The 17699-nt window shown below is 34.9% G+C and overlaps 1 protein-coding gene across 1 annotated transcript; it reads right to left on the bottom strand.

The window, feature by feature from the left end:
• Nucleotides 1-11381: 11381 nt before the first annotated feature.
• LOC131935909 (sodium-coupled monocarboxylate transporter 1-like) lies at nt 11382-15694 on the bottom strand. The gene is made up of 6 exons (XM_059292653.1): nt 15506-15694; nt 15006-15275; nt 13815-13964; nt 12766-12895; nt 11943-12215; nt 11382-11428 (listed from the first exon to the last, which is right to left on the bottom strand). Exons 1-6 carry the CDS (start codon nt 15692-15694, stop codon nt 11382-11384), a joined length of 1059 nt encoding a protein of 352 aa, XP_059148636.1.
• Between the last annotated feature and the right edge of the window lie 2005 nt (nt 15695-17699).

Raw genomic sequence — 17699 nt, 5'->3', positions numbered from 1 at the left:
TTAAATCCGTCGTGTCCGCCAACGCCATGGTAGGTAGCGATTTGGCTGCGAACAAATAATTGAGTTTCTGCCCCCAAAGATCACATGGGCCGCTGAGGGCCCTGTAATACATTTTTTTTAATAATCACATAAATTAACCAAGGTTAGATTATTAACTGGTTTGTTTCCTTTTGTCTGTAAAAAAAATCCAGTTTCGTCAATTTGATAATGGTGTAATTAGCATCTATCTTTAGACGATCCAATTCGAAATTGAGATCGAGCTTCTAATATTAGAAATGCTAACAAATTGTGTAAGTCAGACTGATGTTTTTAACATGTTTTTGTACGTTAAAGAAAAAAACCTTGTTTATTTGTGTAACTTTAGTAAATGACGCAATCTGCATCATTGTTTCAGGATGCTGTTTGGCGCTACTGGGTTATTCCTTTAGCACTATGGCGTCAATGTTAGTTTTAATGAGCCAGGGGTCGTACGCGTCCCCTCTGCAGTACTGTAATCGGGGGGGGGGGGCTCCCGATAGCGCCCTCTACGTTCCAGATACATGGGCGGTCTCCGAAGTGTGTTCTACCTCATTATTTCGGTGAGTGATTAACGTACACCCAATTATTTAATGCGGTAATGTAGGTAAACCCGAGTTCCAATACTTATGATCCAAGTGCAGGCATTGTTTACATTTAAATAACTCAGTTTTAGAAAACAAGGTCACGTGTTTAAGAATATAGGATTGATAACGCATTGATGAAACCCTTCTTATATATCCCGTCAGACTTTCTTCTATCCCCGCGGCAACGCGCGGGGACGGGTACGCTAGTTATATGTGAAATTTATGTCAACCTAGCTGTAACGGTACTCAAGTTATCGTGTTTACTGACAGACAGACACACAGACAGCCATACGGACAGAATTGCAAAGTCCAGTTTTGCCGACTCTATGACTCGTAAAACGCTGTGATTTTGATAAATCTGGATGTAGAATTTTTGCATGTGTAAATTCCTCTAAACTCTCAATATAGGATGAAGTACCAGGATTGTAAAACGGTGAAAACTGTCAAAATTTAATGTAGTTTTTTGTACACGATCACAATACTTTCTTTTTTACTCTGCATACGAGAAAGTAATAAACCGGGAGTGATCTCCCCTTAACTTTCTCGAATATTCTAATATAAAATTACGAGGGATGGCAACTCAGGACATAGACAATATTTGTTATCCATTTTTAATTACTTAAACTTTTTATAATAGAATAGAATCTCGTAAAAAAAGAATTGCACACCAAGTGAAAAGTTTCCCTTTCAAACCTGACGGTCTATGGGGCAAGTGAAGTAGAGTTCACTTGTTTCTGTGACCTCGGCATATGAAGAGATAGTGTGGTCAGCACTATGCCCAGTCGCCTTTACTTTCCCTAACAGGAGTTAGGTACCCATCAGAGTTGGGTGGACACAGGGACGGTCTACTGACTTGAACTCGGATTCGAACTCGAGACTAATGGGTTAGTAGTCCAGCTCTCCAGAGGCGTAGCTAGGGGAGGGCGGGTGGGGCGGCAGCCCCGGGCGCCGAACCTAATGGGGCGCCAAACTGGGCAAAAGTAATAATTAAAAACTTAATTCTGAGCTCAATTACTGAATTATACACGGTTGAATTTAACAAAATAGACTACTGCTTTGCTGTCCTGACTGACATAACTGTTTTCAATTTTGTTACATTGCAATGTGGTTCAAATTTGATAGTTCGCCCCGGGCGCCGGAATGAGTCGCTACGTCCCTGCAGCTCTCTACCGCTAGACCACTCCGTCCCACACCAAGTGAAAGCCTAATAAAATGTGTATAAAAGTGCGGGATATTATTAGTACTTTATAAATTTACATGCGTTTTTTTGAGAAATCGGAAATAGCGTAAATTAGTACTTCCGGTCAACGGAAATTACTCAAAATTTGACAGAAGGTAGAGAATTAGATCTTTTACTTACGTGTGAAATTTCATGCATCTATCTAAAATAGTACGCAAGTTATAGGCTTTTGAAAAATTCAAAGTAGAAAAAGTACCACTTCCAGTTATCGGAAATCGCTCAAAAGTTGATCAGGATCTACGATTTTGATAAAATACTTATATATGAAATTTCATCAACCTAGCTGTAACGGTACTCAAGTTATCGTGTTTACACACAGACAGACACACAGACACACAGACATACGGACAGAATTGCAAAGTTTAGTTTTAACGACTCGATAACGCATAAAACGCCAAAACGTTTATATATTTGTATTTATAATTTTTGCCTGATTAAAATAAGTCCTCTATACTCCGGATGTGATGAAGGACTGAGGAGTAAAACGGTGAAAACTGTCAAAATTTCATGTTAGTTTTGTGCACGATTACAATACTTTCTCTATACTTCGTATATACGAGAAAGTAAAAATGATTGACATAGACCCATAAAATAATGTTTAAAGATGTTTAGGCTTCGATAGTGAGAGACGTAGAGAAAATATTTAATATGAGGGCACTCCTGGTACCGACCCTGATACGGACACACCAACATAAACGTTTGAGGTTAAATTCAGTTTAGTTTACGATCTATTTATCTGTTATTATTCACAACAAAGCTACCTCTCACTTCCAACCGTGACTTCTATCTCCCGTTTACATTAATTGCTACACACCTCTTTCTCGCTTACAAAATACTCGATATCACTCGACCAGTCACTTCCTTTGTTTACTTCGTACAACAACATACACGTCAACAACCCCGGCCTCGCGCAATGGTACCGTATACACACACACACACACACACACACACACACACACACACTCGTCACGTACATACCTTTCACACACAACACATCTTCACACTCAACGCGTCGAAAGAACATGGTAATTAATTATTTAATTAATTATATAGTTAATTCAACAACCAACTACACTAGCAGAAATATTCACATGATCGTGTGCAGAAATTGGAATATTCACAACAACAACTACACTGAGAGATATATTGATATAAAAAATTCAAAATATTCACGTCAACAAGCGCTCTAACCAAAATATTCACATCAACACAACTTCTCTAAAAGAAATATTCACATCAACAACCGCTAAAACCTAAATATTCACATCTAAAACAATTTCTCTAAAAGAAATATTCACCACACAGCCGCTCTTATCAAAATATTCTCATCAACACTTCTCTAAAAGAAAAAGAAATATTCACATCAACAAGCGCTACAGCCTAAATATTCACAACAACAGATGTAGCTAAAACATCAACAACCACATAAGACAGCATTAACTAAATTAGCAAAACATCGATTACATTAAAGTACCCGCAACTTGACTTGTAACAAAGGCGCGTTTGATTGGTTCATTCCTCGCGTGCTACATTTTCAAAGCTCCACCATATGTTACCATCATTATTTCAACCTTTGAATATTATAATAGATATTTTATTAATTGGTCCACACGTGAACGTATTAATAATAGATGAGGAGAATAAAGGTTATTTAAGGACGCTATAGGTCTAGCTAGGGCAGTGGTTCCCAACCTTTTTCTACTCTAGAGCACATTCTAAAATATCGGTAGGGTGGCGGACACCACCTATTTTAAATCGACAAACTCCTTCCATAACTTGTCATTTAACATTTTCCCATAATTTATTTTCCTATTTTCTTATTTTCTTATTATATTATAGTCATAATGTATTAATAAATAATAAACAAAACTGTTTCAAAATAATAAAATTATTTGGCATTTTTTTCAAATTGCATACACACAGAGAAATGTATTTACAAGACGTAAATAGTGCAGTCTGGCTCGCCGCTAGACAAGTTGGGACAAGTATCGAACATATTTAATAAACCTAGGCAGTCACACAAAAAATTAAAACTGTAACAAATGAACAAAAATAAATCATAGTTTAAAATAATGTTTATGAACAAAAATCTGTCTCTGTCGAATAGTGAGAGGCGGGCACATACGAATCGTTCAGCGAGCGCCATGGCGCCCGCGGGCACAGGGTTGGGAACCCCTGAGCTAGGGTAAACTAAGGACAATAATAAAGACTGAAAGTATGGGGTGTTTACAATGTTTGTTATAAGAGGATGACGGGGTAAAACTACACGCACGCACCTCTGAACACTCCCCGGAACATGTCCATTGGCCCCTCTACCCCCCCCCCCCCTCTCTGGACGAAATGGAAAATATAGTATAATTTATCTAGAAAATAGATAGTTAAATTAGTGTCTCCCCGCTTACACAGCTCCCCCTTCGAAAATTTAAACGCTTCCCTCTAGAAATTTGGTCTATAATGGACGTGATTATAAATAAACCGAAAGTGATCTCCCCTAAACTTTCTCGAATATTCTTACATAACTTGGAATGTAGACATGATTTTTTTATTACTTAAACTTTTAAAAATAGAATAGAATCTCGTAGAAAAAAGAATTGCGCACCAAGCGAACGCCAAAAAAAATGTGCATAATAGTGCGCAATATTATTAGTACTTTATAAATTTACATGCGGTTTTTTTTTTGAGAAATTGGAAATAGCGTAAATTAGTACTTCCGGTCAACGGAAATTACTCAAAATTTGACAGAAGGTAGAGAATTAGATCTTTTACCTACATGTGAAATTTCATTTATCTATCTGAAATAGTACTCAAGTTATAGGCTTTTGAAAAATTCACAGTAGAAAAAGACCACTTCCGGTTATCGAAAATCGCTAAAAAGTTGATACGAATCTACGATTTTGATAAAATACTTATATATGAAATTTAATCAACCTAGCTGTAACGGTACTCAAGTTATCGAGTTTACACACAGACAGACAGATAGACAGACAGACAGACACACAGACATACGGACAAGATTGCAAAATTATGTTTTTCCGTATCAGTGAGGTGTAAAACGTCGAGATTTGCAAAAATCTCAATTTTTTTTTTGCACGATTACAAGACTTTCTCTATACTTCGTATATACGAGAAAGTAAAAACCATCAAAATAAATAGGGTAAAATTAGGGTACACGGAAAATATTTATAATAAATTATACGTGTAATTATTTTAGCCATTTTACACTTCTCTACTTTATCATATATGGAACACAAGGAAGTATTGAAATCGTGCAAAAAATGTAAATAGAGATTTGACAAAATTTGATGTTGTACATGTTTCAGGAACGGAACAAAACTAAATTTTTATATTTTGTCCGCACGCGCGTGTTTGTGCGTGCGTGCGTGTGTGTATGTGAGTGTTTGTGTGTGTCCATAAACACGATAACTTGAGTACCGTTTCAGTTATATTGATGATGTTTTATATATAAGCATTATATCAAATTTGTAGTTGCGTGTAAACATTGGGCGATTTCAAGATATTGAAAGTGGTACATACTCTACTTTCAATTTATTGAAAGCCAAAAGCTAGAGTGTCGTTTAAGTTAGGTAGACTTAATTTCATAAAAACGTATTAAATTGTATGCGCAGTATTATATCAACTTTTGAACGATTTCCGGTAACCGGATGTGGTAAATTACTTTATTTCATTGTAAACAATTTAACTCGAATGCTGTTTCATTAAGGTAGAAGAAATTTCAGATATATAAGAATAAGAATAAAATCTTATACTTGGATAATTTTCAATTTTTGAGTGACCCGCAATAAATGGAAGTTGTATTTAACTCTATATTTTGGGTTTTTAAAATACCGATAACGTAAGCACCGTTTCATTTAGGTAAACAAAATTTTATGCATAGGTTTAAGTACTTGATATCTAAAATCTTTCATATTTTGAGTGATTTTCTGATAACGGAAGTAATACTTTGCAGTATTTCCGATTTCTCAAAAAATGTCACTTCTACTGGACCTGTTTGTTCCAAACATTTCATGTAGATAACGACCGAATGATAATGAACTTTGACTTAAAATTTGGCTTAATTAGTTGTTTAATTAACTTTTAAAAAATGAATCAATGTTTTGTTTATATAGTACTAATTTTCCGCGCTATTATTTATAAATTGTATTGGCTCATTTAGTACGCAACTCTTTGTTAAGTATTTAAAAAAAAATTAAAAAACAAAAATATGTTTATATCCCCATTGCACTGGAAGTGCCATCTCCCTTAGTGATATTTATGATTTTTTTTATTTGCATATTTTATTACCATAAGATTTTTTTCAAGGAACGTCGTCACAACTCTTTTGTGACAAACGTTTTATTATCAGATGCAGACCAAATACTAAAAGTATCGCGACAATCGCATTATTAATTTCTAAAAATGTATGTAGTGGGCTTAAAAAATAGAGTTAAAAATAGGCATCATAAAAAAACAAGTAATTAAAAGTCTAGTGACCATTTAAGCGCAATTTCCTTATGTTATCCATAACAATTTTTAATTTTTTTGTGACCGAACGAAAGGATATTTTTTTTGCGCTAAAAAAAAGACAACTATATTAAACTATATCAACGGAAATAGTTTTATTTTAACGAGTAGGCCTACACGATGCTCAGTTTTAAAAAGTAGTAAATATCAGTTTAAATGTTCTTAATTAATTTTTTGTGACCAAACGAAAGGATATTTTTGAAAACTTTCTTCGGCAATATTGGTCTAAATTATGGCAGGAATCGATTGGTAAATGTTTCAAGTCGATAAGTGGTCTGGTTGCCGAGATATGGGCCAAAAACTGCATTTTTTCGAGGATTTTGGCTTTTCCGGGAAATCCAGGAAGGAATTCCGGGAATTTTTTTGGCCCACAATCATCCTCGGAACTCGCTTAACATATTTGCTTTTGGAACTAGTCCTCGATATTGCTTCGTTGAGGAGGAGATACGACTTAAAGCTGCGGACACACATCCATCCATCCATCCATCACCAGAAATGACGAGGTAATAATCGCAATTGTCCAGTATGGAAATTGCGCTAATCAATAACTAACGACAATTAGGTCAGGAAAATACCATTTCTATGTAATTTTTAAAGCCAGTTGAAGGCTCCGGTTGTTTTTGAGATGATTAAATATACGATTAACAAATACAAGAGAAATCCATCTTTCCAACGATGCAAAGTACATTATAATGACGCATATGGGATTTTTCATAGACGATGTGTAAAAAACGGAAAAAGGTTGTTTTTTTTTTATTAAGAGGGTTATAATTTTTTTGATTCAAACACGTTTATAAAAAGTTTCCATTCAAGTTATTTTCAAAATAAAAAAATTACAAATGTGCTAAAAAACCTCATTATAACGAAAAATCAAATACTTTTTAAATGGATAATATTTAGTTCGGTATTCTTTAAACCACGGGTTCCCAACCTGGGGGTCGCGACCCCCTGGGGGTCGCGAAGGGCTTTCTGGGGGGGTCGCCAACTGGTAGACAAAACCTTAATAATGAAAAAAAACATAATTATTTAGAAGAATATCTGAAATTCGGCCTCACTAACATCACTAGAAATGGAATAGAGAAGAAGCCATGCGTACTGTGCAAAGAGTCTAGGAAACCTTTAAAACTTAAACGTCAATTTGAGACGAGTCATTCAAAACAGACCAAAAGATATGGAGTTGTTTCGTTGGCATGAAGCTAGTTGAAAACGTCTGAGACTTGATCGAAAAGGAAGTTTTCTTGCATTAGTGCAAGAATCAAATGAAGTCGCCTTTAAAAAAGCAAATTAAAAAAACCCTCTCACACAATAGGAGAAAATCTCATCAAACCCTCAATGTTGAAGATGGTGAAATTATTTTTTGGGGATTCAGTGCAGTAAAGATGTAACAGATATTTCTGTCTAATAATCCTATTCAGCGGCTTATAGCAGACATGTCTGTAGATGTTAAAGGATACATTTTAAATGAAATCAAACTTTCACCATTGTTTGCTTTTCGAGTTGATGAACAGCCGTGAATTGTGAAATATATTCATTCAGATGATAGTAAAGAAGAGAAAGAAGAGTTGCTATTATGTGAAGATATCATGGAGAAAATAAATACGTTTTTTTTTTTAAACTGGATGATTAAAATGGGTAAACGGCTGTGGGGTTTGTACGAATGGTGCGCCATCTATGTTTGGGTCAAATCGAGCTTTCAGAAAACAGTAAAAGATTTAGCTCCCTAACAAAGGGGAATCAATTGCATGATTCACCGGTATGCCCTCGCCAGCAAGACTCCGACTCCATTGCTAAAGCTAATGAAAGTCTTAAATTATATGTAAATCTGGAGCACTAAACAACCGTCTGTTTAAAGAACTGTGCAAAGATATAAATAAAAATCACGAGGTTATGCTTTTCTACATTACAGTACGCTGGCTGTCAAAAGTAAGTTGAGAATCGTGTTTTTTAATTGAAAGGTGAAATCAAGTTGTTCTTTGAAGTGCAAGGGAAAACAAGACCTTTTGAAATACTTTAACGAAAAAGAGTGGTTGGAGAGAGTAGCAAACCTAGCATATATATTCGAACATCAACATAAGCTTAACTTGAAGCTTAGGGGAAAGTGAACGAATATTATCTCTTGTCATGATTATCAAAGCTGCAAAATTGGCGAAGAAAAATAAATCTTTGAAATATTGCCATGTTTGGTGAGTATGACTGTGAGGTAAATACAAATTTGAAAGAGCAGATTTCTGGGCATCTTGAATCTCTTGGCATCGAACTGCGGCGTCATCCCTGAGCTGAAAGAAGAAGAATCTGAATTGACACGTTACCCATGCTCTGCTTCCCTTGATGTTGACAGCATTCCCAATGAATTACAAGATGGATTCTTAAATGAGCGGAATGATTCCGCGTCAGATTAAAAACTGCTCACACAATTTTGGTGTAGTATGCACCATTCATACCCAAACGTGAAATTGATTGCCTTTTGAGAATGGATTTTCAGCACTTCTCCAATTAAAAACAAAAAAGAGATAAATTAAATGTTAAGAATTACATGAGGTTGGCGGTAACAAAACCTCAACCGCGAAAGTTAAGGCTAGTTAAAATAGCATACAGTTTTACTCATCGTATTAAAACAGTTATCAATAACAATTCATATTGAAAGTCTACTAGTAAATCTAATTTTAGTACCGATTAATTTCCTTACTAATTACGACTTTTTAATTCTATGGGGGTCGCGGGTCACCTAATTTTTATAAAAAGGGGTCGCCACTAGAAAAAGTTTGGGAACCACTGAAACGGATATTTTATGCTACTTTTCCATTTTTCTCCATTTTACTGTTACATTTATTTTTTCAAAGCAAGTTTTGGGTACAACAAGTATAAGTTCTACAACTAGAGAATTCAAAATTGGCTTACTGATTCAATGTGGTCTTATCGACATAATTACCTGTTAAATTTTAATAGGCTTGCAGACTAGACTTTTTATTGATGTATATCGGCTGAAAAGTCCCTCAAACTGTTAAAATTGGGGCGGGGGGGGGGGGAGTGGAATACACTAATGTTTTTGTCAACTAACTTTCCTCTTCATTCTGAACTGTAATATTAGACAAGATTTCCTAATACACAATTCAGTATTACGTGTAAATATGTTAAGCACCTTATGGGCCATTGACTCCGATTTCAGCTTGATTGTCTTTCTTGGTTTGCTTTTATAGCATTTGTCCATCCAAAAAATAACTGCAATCCAAAAGGTGTATGATTTTGGAGTTATCTCTCTTAGATGGGTGGGTGTTCACCGCCATTGCACATGACTTTTTAGCAGTCATGAGTAATAGACCGTACTCCATTTCTTGTAATAAGACAATGCAATGAAAGTAATGCATGGCTTGTGCTGTTTACTTTTAAGTTTCTTCATTAATCTAAAGCTATGAGTGACTAATTGACGGACTGACACACTGACACACTTCATGATAGCCTTATATTATAGACTAGCCTTCCCTGCCTTGCCTAGCACTGGCCCCTTTGGAAACCCTATCTGTTAAGGGCCGTGACTTGTGTTTTTATTAATCAGTATATACCCGGCATCGCCCGGGTTTTGAAAATATATTACTTTTCCAATTAAATGAATATATGCAAATATGGACGTCTGAGAAAAAACACATAACCCTAAACCTAACTCTAAACTTAACTCTAACCATAACCAACAAAAACCAAAACGCAAACGTAAGGCAAACGCCAACGGAAACGCAAAACCAAACGCAAACATAAAGGAAAACACAAAAGCAAACGCAAACTCAAACGTAACGCAAACAATAGTTAGTAAACAGTACATACAATAAATAAAAGGTTGTATTTAAAATTCCTGTGTTTTACCTTCCACATTGCACTTATCCATGCTAATTATACATTTTTACAACATCAAAACAAACTAATAAAAATTATGTTTTTTTTTCCCATGTAATGTCTTTTTTTTGTCATCTATCAAGGAACGTAATTGGTACCAAGGCAAGTAATCTTTACACTTTTTTCACACAATTAGAACTTTTCGAAATGGGATACATTGTATTTGATTTTGTTATTTGCACATTACGTCAATTAAAATTATAACATTGGAAAATGAAAACATTTTTTTTTAAACTACCAATTTTGCAATTTAGATTTTAGAACAAAAATAAACACTACAAAAATATTACAGTAGAGTGATCAAGTCGTATTTTTTTTTTACTATTTTTATGTATTCCACAAACATGTTACATGCATACAGAGCCACAGAGTCCATTTGAGCTTTATATATTAGAAGTTACTGATTTACTACCATTATTTAGTACAAACTTTTGAAGAATATTCCATTAATATGGCATTATCGGACACTGGGATAAAAATATATACTCCAACTTTAGTAGAGCAAGATATAATTATTGCTTCAAAACTATTTAAACATTGCACATCAACAAGAACCGCAATTCTGATTTATATTCTGACTGATATTAATTAATTCAGTTGTTTCTCTTTGGCACGAAATAACTGAAAATAAACCGAACAGGGTATTAAACATAAATTGCCAGTACGCTCCTGTACATTGGAAAAATCAAACGATAATTTAGTGTGTTGATTTGGACTTTTTTTAAAGGTGCAAAAAAAATATTATCTTGTTGTTTTTGGTCTGATCTTGGGCCCCTAAATGGCTTCAACGCCCCACCATTCACCTCCCCCCCCCCCCTCCACAGACAAAATCCTCTAGTTGTTTGGTTATATTCCATTCAGTATTAGAAAGACTTTGATGACCCGGGGTGAAGTGGTTGTAATATTGAGCCCCCGCCACCTCTCTCTCTCTCTCATACACACACACACACACTCCTCAGCTCCTCCTAACCGTAAATAAATCATAATGTAAAACCATACAAACACATATTTTAATAAAATGCAATATCCCTAGGTCCCGAGTGCATTGCGAGCACAGGGAAAAGCAGAAATAAAATGATGAATGTTAAGGTTTTAATAAATAATAATAAATCCAGAAGAATTTTCAAACTGCATTACTGGTTGCCAATTCTTATAATTTGAACAACGTTGTGGGTCAAACCTGAGAATATACATTACATTCACAGAAATTGTTGTTTATTAAATTAGATTTGTCTCTATTGGTTTGATGTCTATCATCGATGGTTCTCCACTGTTAACCAACACTGAATTGTCTTTCAAGTAGATTTTGTGTCTCCATTTCCCCAATAGCCAACAATGTTGAAATGTTGGCACAAAAAGGTAAGCATCAGGTTTTGAGTGGTTGTAGTTCCTGGAGCAAACGCTGATGATAGCACCAGACATAAATGCCACGAAACATCCAATTAATCCATACCACATATAGGAAATATCGTGTAGAAAGAAGCCAAAAATGTATGGGTCGTTAACAGCTGTGGTAGTGTTTACAGTTTGGGGTGTAATTTTCTCCTTACTAAAGTAAAGCGTGTTATCGGGCAGCCACATAGAGCCGTTTGTGTAACAGTTATCTACAGGTGGTGGGGTCAAAGGTCGACTTTTTCTCCCGTACATCTGTCCTGAAATGGCCAACCACACGTTGAAAACAAGAGCCAGCCCACCTCCACCTAAGGCGCCGTACTTGTTGCTCCAGGGGATGCACGCCCCAAGTATAAACACCCCAAACATAGGACCCCCACAGGCCCCAAAAATCGATGCCCCCAACTGTGTCACAGGTCCTTGTAGTGAATTAGCTAAGTACGCCAGTCCTATTATTATTAAACCATACACACAGACAAGCAACTTGGTAAACAGCGTGATCCTGCTCTCCTGAAATCCTCCAAGAAAATTCTTTAAAACATCTTCAACTGTGATGGCTGCTAAAGCATTCATACCTGTTGTTATAAAATAATAACATGCATCAAATGCAGATTCAAATACACAATCAGGTTAGTACACGATTAAATTTTTACACCCACTTAACAGTCGCAAAAATGTTAATTAATTACAAAGAAATCTCAATGAATTGTCATTTCTAAAAAAAAGCACTAATAGGCAAACTAAAACAGCATGTAGCTTGTGGATACTGTACAACAGCAAATAAATATTAGCAATGTGGCAATAATTTTGACGTAACACTTTAAATGACTGAAACACTTATACCAGTAAGAAGTTGTTTGTGTTTAATATAATAAGTACTCGCGATATTTCTTGAACATTTGTTTCTTTCGGTTCTAATCTAGTAATGAAAACTGTTTGTTTCTTTACCGACTCGATCACGCCGTCCCACTATTAGCCTACTAATGTAGGAGAAGTGTAAGTTAATTTGTAAAAATCAAAGAACTTGATTTTAGACAAGCAATTATTCCAAATTGTGAAATAATTTAATACCAAGTAAATAAGAAAGCACTGAAAAGGATTTACTAAGAGAATATTACAACTTACCTGATGAGATAGTACTGAGTGAAGCACTGAATAGTTTGGCCATAAAAAGACCAGCCAACCCAGGCATGTCTTTTAGAGCGTGCATCACAGAGAATGGCAGAATTTGGTTTCTGTTAGTGATTAGACCGCTCTAATAAAAAATAAACATGTCAGGTTTTAAAATTACAAATAGCTAAATAAATATAAAACTTGCATCAACCTATTTGTGGGTAGAATAGTCAAGGAACGTTGGGGTAAAAATTGTAACCATGTTCATCATAATATTCAAACAAAATATAAAGGCAACGTACAGAGAATGGGTCACATCGGATGGACACGAAATACACGTAAACTCCAAAGCCAACAAAAAACAATATAAAGCCGTAAAATAACATAATTGGGATGTTTAGGATAAAGGAAATCCTTGCTTCTCTCATTGTCTTCATGGCACACAATCTTTGGATGGTTGACTGGCTGAATGTATTGCCTAGCCTGTTGGGTGAGATATTTGAAAACAATGCATGATGCATTTTAAGTAGGATTCAGCGGAAATTATATAATTAATATAGTTTCATAATAGAAATAGAATCCTCTAACCATAATTTTTTTTTTCATTTTTTAAAAATATGAGTATATTATCATGGTATTTAATTGATATAAAATTTGATGCTATCAATTCACATACAACTAACCTACCACAAGAAGGCGCCGCCGACGACTGTTCCCCACCATGTATGGCGCTTTCTTGGATCAAAGTCATACACGTCAAAAGAAACTCTTCCACCTTTCACAGCTAGTGGCCACGCCTCTGTCCACCCTCCTGCTGTTTTTATACCTTTTAGAAATAAAGATTTAAGAATCAACATTGTATCCGAATTATTTTTGGAGCTCGAATTTATAAGAATCTTTTGACTCTTCTAGCCACAAACATATGACTCAAAAAACTTTCAAAATTAAAGTAAAAGTGATAGATCTTTTAGGTAAATCAATAAGATAAAGTAGAACACATATTTAGTAATTAAACGCACAAGGTAAAAACACACATACTATAACTAAATAAACACACCTACGATAATAATAGGAAGAGCCCCACCAAACATGACGAAACAGCGAAAAGCGTCCGCCCAGACAACGCTCTTGATACCACCCAGAGCTGAGTACACGGTGCCGATGATGCCAACAATAACAATAGACATCCACAATGGGATGTTCGCTGTTGTCTAACGGTTTAAATGGTTACATTTTAAATACTGTACTTTACCAGAAATTGGTTCAATTCTCTGCGTATAAAGGAAGAAATTTAATTGTGCACAAAAATCGATCGAATGAAATTTCGAAAGTTTTCTTTACACCTCCTTTCTTTATCGTATGCGACCTAGACGACTTATCTTGCTAAAAACTCAATTTCTAGGTTTATCAAGATATTAGTTTTTCATTTGGAGATATTTTCGCTAACTGAAAGCTGTTTATACTCTGCTTGCCGGATCTCAAAAGCCATTTAAATGTAGGTTGACGGAATTTTACATACAAGCATTACACTGTATGTTTAGGTTTCCATCTTCTTTTGATCGATTTCCGTTAATCGGAAATTATAAGTATGGCTATTTATGTGGGAACAATATAACATTAATATTATTTCAGTTAGTTAGACGAAATTTCATACATAGGCTATCTAAAGATCTTATACTTGTGTGCACCCCAATATCCGGAGGTTGTTCTTAACTTTATTCTAGATTCTAAAATACCGATAACTTGAGTACTGCTTCAGCTAACTAAACGAAATTTCATATTATGGTATATGATCTTATTCTTTGGTTCCTTTTAAACTTTGTGTTATTCCCCATAACCGAAATTAATACTTCACTCTTTTTCTATTTAAATAAACCGGGAGTGATCTCCCCTAAACTTTCTCGAATATTCTTATATTAAAAAACAGGTACTGAAACTCGGGATATAGACATGGATTTTAATCCATTTTAAATAAACTTTTTAAAATAGAATACAATCTTGTAGAAAAAAGAATTGCACACCAAGTGAACGCCAAATAAAATGTGCATAATAGTTCGGAATATTATTAGTACTTTACAAATTCACATGCGGTTTTTTTTTTTTTTTTTTTTTTTGAGAAATCGGAAATAGCGAAAATTACTTCTTCCTGTCAAACAGAAATTACTAAAATTTATAAATAATTTATAAATTCGATCCCGATTTAAAACAGGTTGCCTACCGAAACCCGATTTTCATTTACAATCATAACTGACCTGTAACCCTAGAGCTGGAGTGTATAGAGCTACAGCCATGTAGCAGATATTCTGCACCATACCAACGGCCAATGCTGACATCCTCACTGCACGTGAGTGGAACCTCAACATGAAGTACTCATAGATACTTGTCAGTTGTAGGGAATAGAACAAAGGCACAATGGTGAACAGGCCGATGATGTAGCTAACAGAAAACCCAACATACAAGAGCGTTATCATGGCTCCGTATGTGTACATGTCTGCAGTGGTGCCAATTAAAGAGATGGCTGACTGCAAAAAAAAAAAAATCAAAATTAAATAAATTTTCATTGTTTTTTTTTTTATATGATTTTAAAAATATTTATTTCTACTTTACAATCATTCGTACTATTTTGAGTAGTTGCATATATGTTTCAAAAATTAGACTTTTTTTTTGCTGTGTATTAATTATAGTACTATCTAAATCAAAGTTAAATAAGTAGAAAGAACAGCTCACAAAACCTATTGAAGACTGCACTTACCATGTATGAAGCAAAGAGGGACAAAGCGATAGGTACCACAGACATCCGTCTTCCTCCAAACAAATATTCCTCTCTGGTCGCCTTCTTCGCGTCTTTAACAGCGAACAAAATCCCGATGGCCATAGGAATCAACAAGACAACAACACATACAACATAGTCGGCTACTTGAATGCTGGTCTCTACGTCCATCTTTAGGCTGTTCCTCGTTATTTCATTGTCAACTCTCTTATAATTGTAGAGAGTAAATTTGCTTTATTTTAACCAAGCGTTAGTTTTAATAATAAAATAAAAAGTAGTATTGTACTCTATTATTTGCAAAAAAAAATCAAAGAAATTTCTTTATAAAAGTATTTCAGGAAATATTTTTTAAAGTTCAGAATGTAAAAAATTCAGACTTAATTAAACTTTGCAGTAAAATAGGTTATCTTGTAATGTTATTAAACCATGGAACATTAAATAATGCTGATTTAAGTCAAGCTTGTCTTTATTGGATGTCATGATGTCTCAAATATAATGCTATTAACTATAATCGTGTCTAGACATGGATATCACGAATTTTAAATTTTAAGTGACAGATCCTGGATGCTAAATTATGTAAACGCCCGTATCTAAATAAATACCAAACCTGTATGTCACGTTCACGTGGGTGTCATTCACCTTAGATAAATACAAATGGTACCTGCGAGACTTTAACTTCGCCCCCCCCCCCCCTCCCCCCGAAGAAAGTCTACCGCCCCCCCCCCCCCGAACGAAATAAAATTTATATAGAAAATATATACTTTTAACAGTGTCCGCCCCCTCGAAAAAATTCTACCCCCCCCCCCCCCAAATTTCAAGTCCCCCCCCCCCCCCCCCCGGAGAAAAATGTCTGGAAGAAACACTGCCTGTGGTATGAATGAACATCTTTGTTAGAGTGAATATAAATAAACCTGAAAATAGATACATATCACCTCAAAAAACCGATGCTAGATAAATGGGATACAGTTTTTCTAATCAGTCTGACAATAACTAAGTATATTATTTTCATTTAAAAACACAGTGGTAAACCTATTTTATTTAATGGGTTTCCTAATAATTGCCTAGAGGAGAATCACGAACACAAGCCCACTATTCAAATTCAGTGCTATTCGCTTTCTGTACAACCCAATGACGATATATCTATAATCAACAGACTATGTCCTAATAAGTGCTTTGTTATTGTGGAGAGATTAAAGTTCTTCTATAAATTACCCAAACATGCTTTCACTGGAATAAAATATCAGTGCTGAGTTATTGCTTATGTTATGTGACTATTTTCTTTAAATTAAGTTTAACATTTTATTTCAGTGAGATCAGAAGAGGAAAATGTTCATGTGGGATGGAAATAGTGTTCCGGTTTACATATTGGACTAGACTAGCTGGGCATCCTGATACATTTATTGCTAGATATATTAAAATGTGGTATGGCAAAAGACATGAGCTCTTGAAGCAAATGTTAAAACATTCAACTATCTCGAACAGTTCTGTGAAAAACATTTCTCAAATTAGTTTATGTATTGTTTACACGTATGTATTATTGTTTCGACTGTTAGTAGGATAATGTGTGTCTGTGTGTGTCTGTGTGTGTCTCTGTGTGTCTGTGTAAGTCTGTGTGTGTTTATGTGAATAAACTTTGGTTTATAAATGTTTCGACATACTTATGTTTCTTCATTACAATGTGTAACGTGTGATTGGTTTCTTGGACATGTAGGTGACATCTGAATTTTTTAATAAATCGGGAAAATAGTATAGGAATTTAATATAATTAGCCTCAATGTTGTTTAATTTGATAACTGAAGTTAAAACAAAAAACAAGTTAATAAAAAGTCTAGTGACAATTTAAGCGCAATTTCCTTATGTTTTTTTTTTTATTTTAACGAGTAGGCCTACACGATGCTCAGTTTAAAAAAAATATCATCCTAGGCCTACACGATGCTCCGTTTAAAAAAGTAGTAATTAATTTTTTGTGACGGAACGAAAGGATATTTTTGAAAACTTTCTTCGGTAATATTGTTCAAAATTATGGCAGAAATCGATTGGTAAATGTTTCAAGTCGCTAAGTGGTCTAGTTGCCGAGAAATGGGCCAAAAACTGCATTTTTTTTCGAGGTTTTTTGGCTTTTCCGGGAAATCCAGGAAGGAATTCCAGGAATTGTTTTGGCCCACAATCATCCTCG

The sequence above is a fragment of the Physella acuta genome, unplaced genomic scaffold, assembly GCF_028476545.2.
Source record: "Physella acuta isolate Inbredline_101_S28 unplaced genomic scaffold, ASM2847654v3 ptg000164l, whole genome shotgun sequence".
In the NCBI taxonomy this organism is placed as follows: Eukaryota; Metazoa; Mollusca; class Gastropoda; family Physidae; genus Physella; species Physella acuta.
This window is presented reverse-complemented; position numbering and strand designations above follow the sequence as displayed.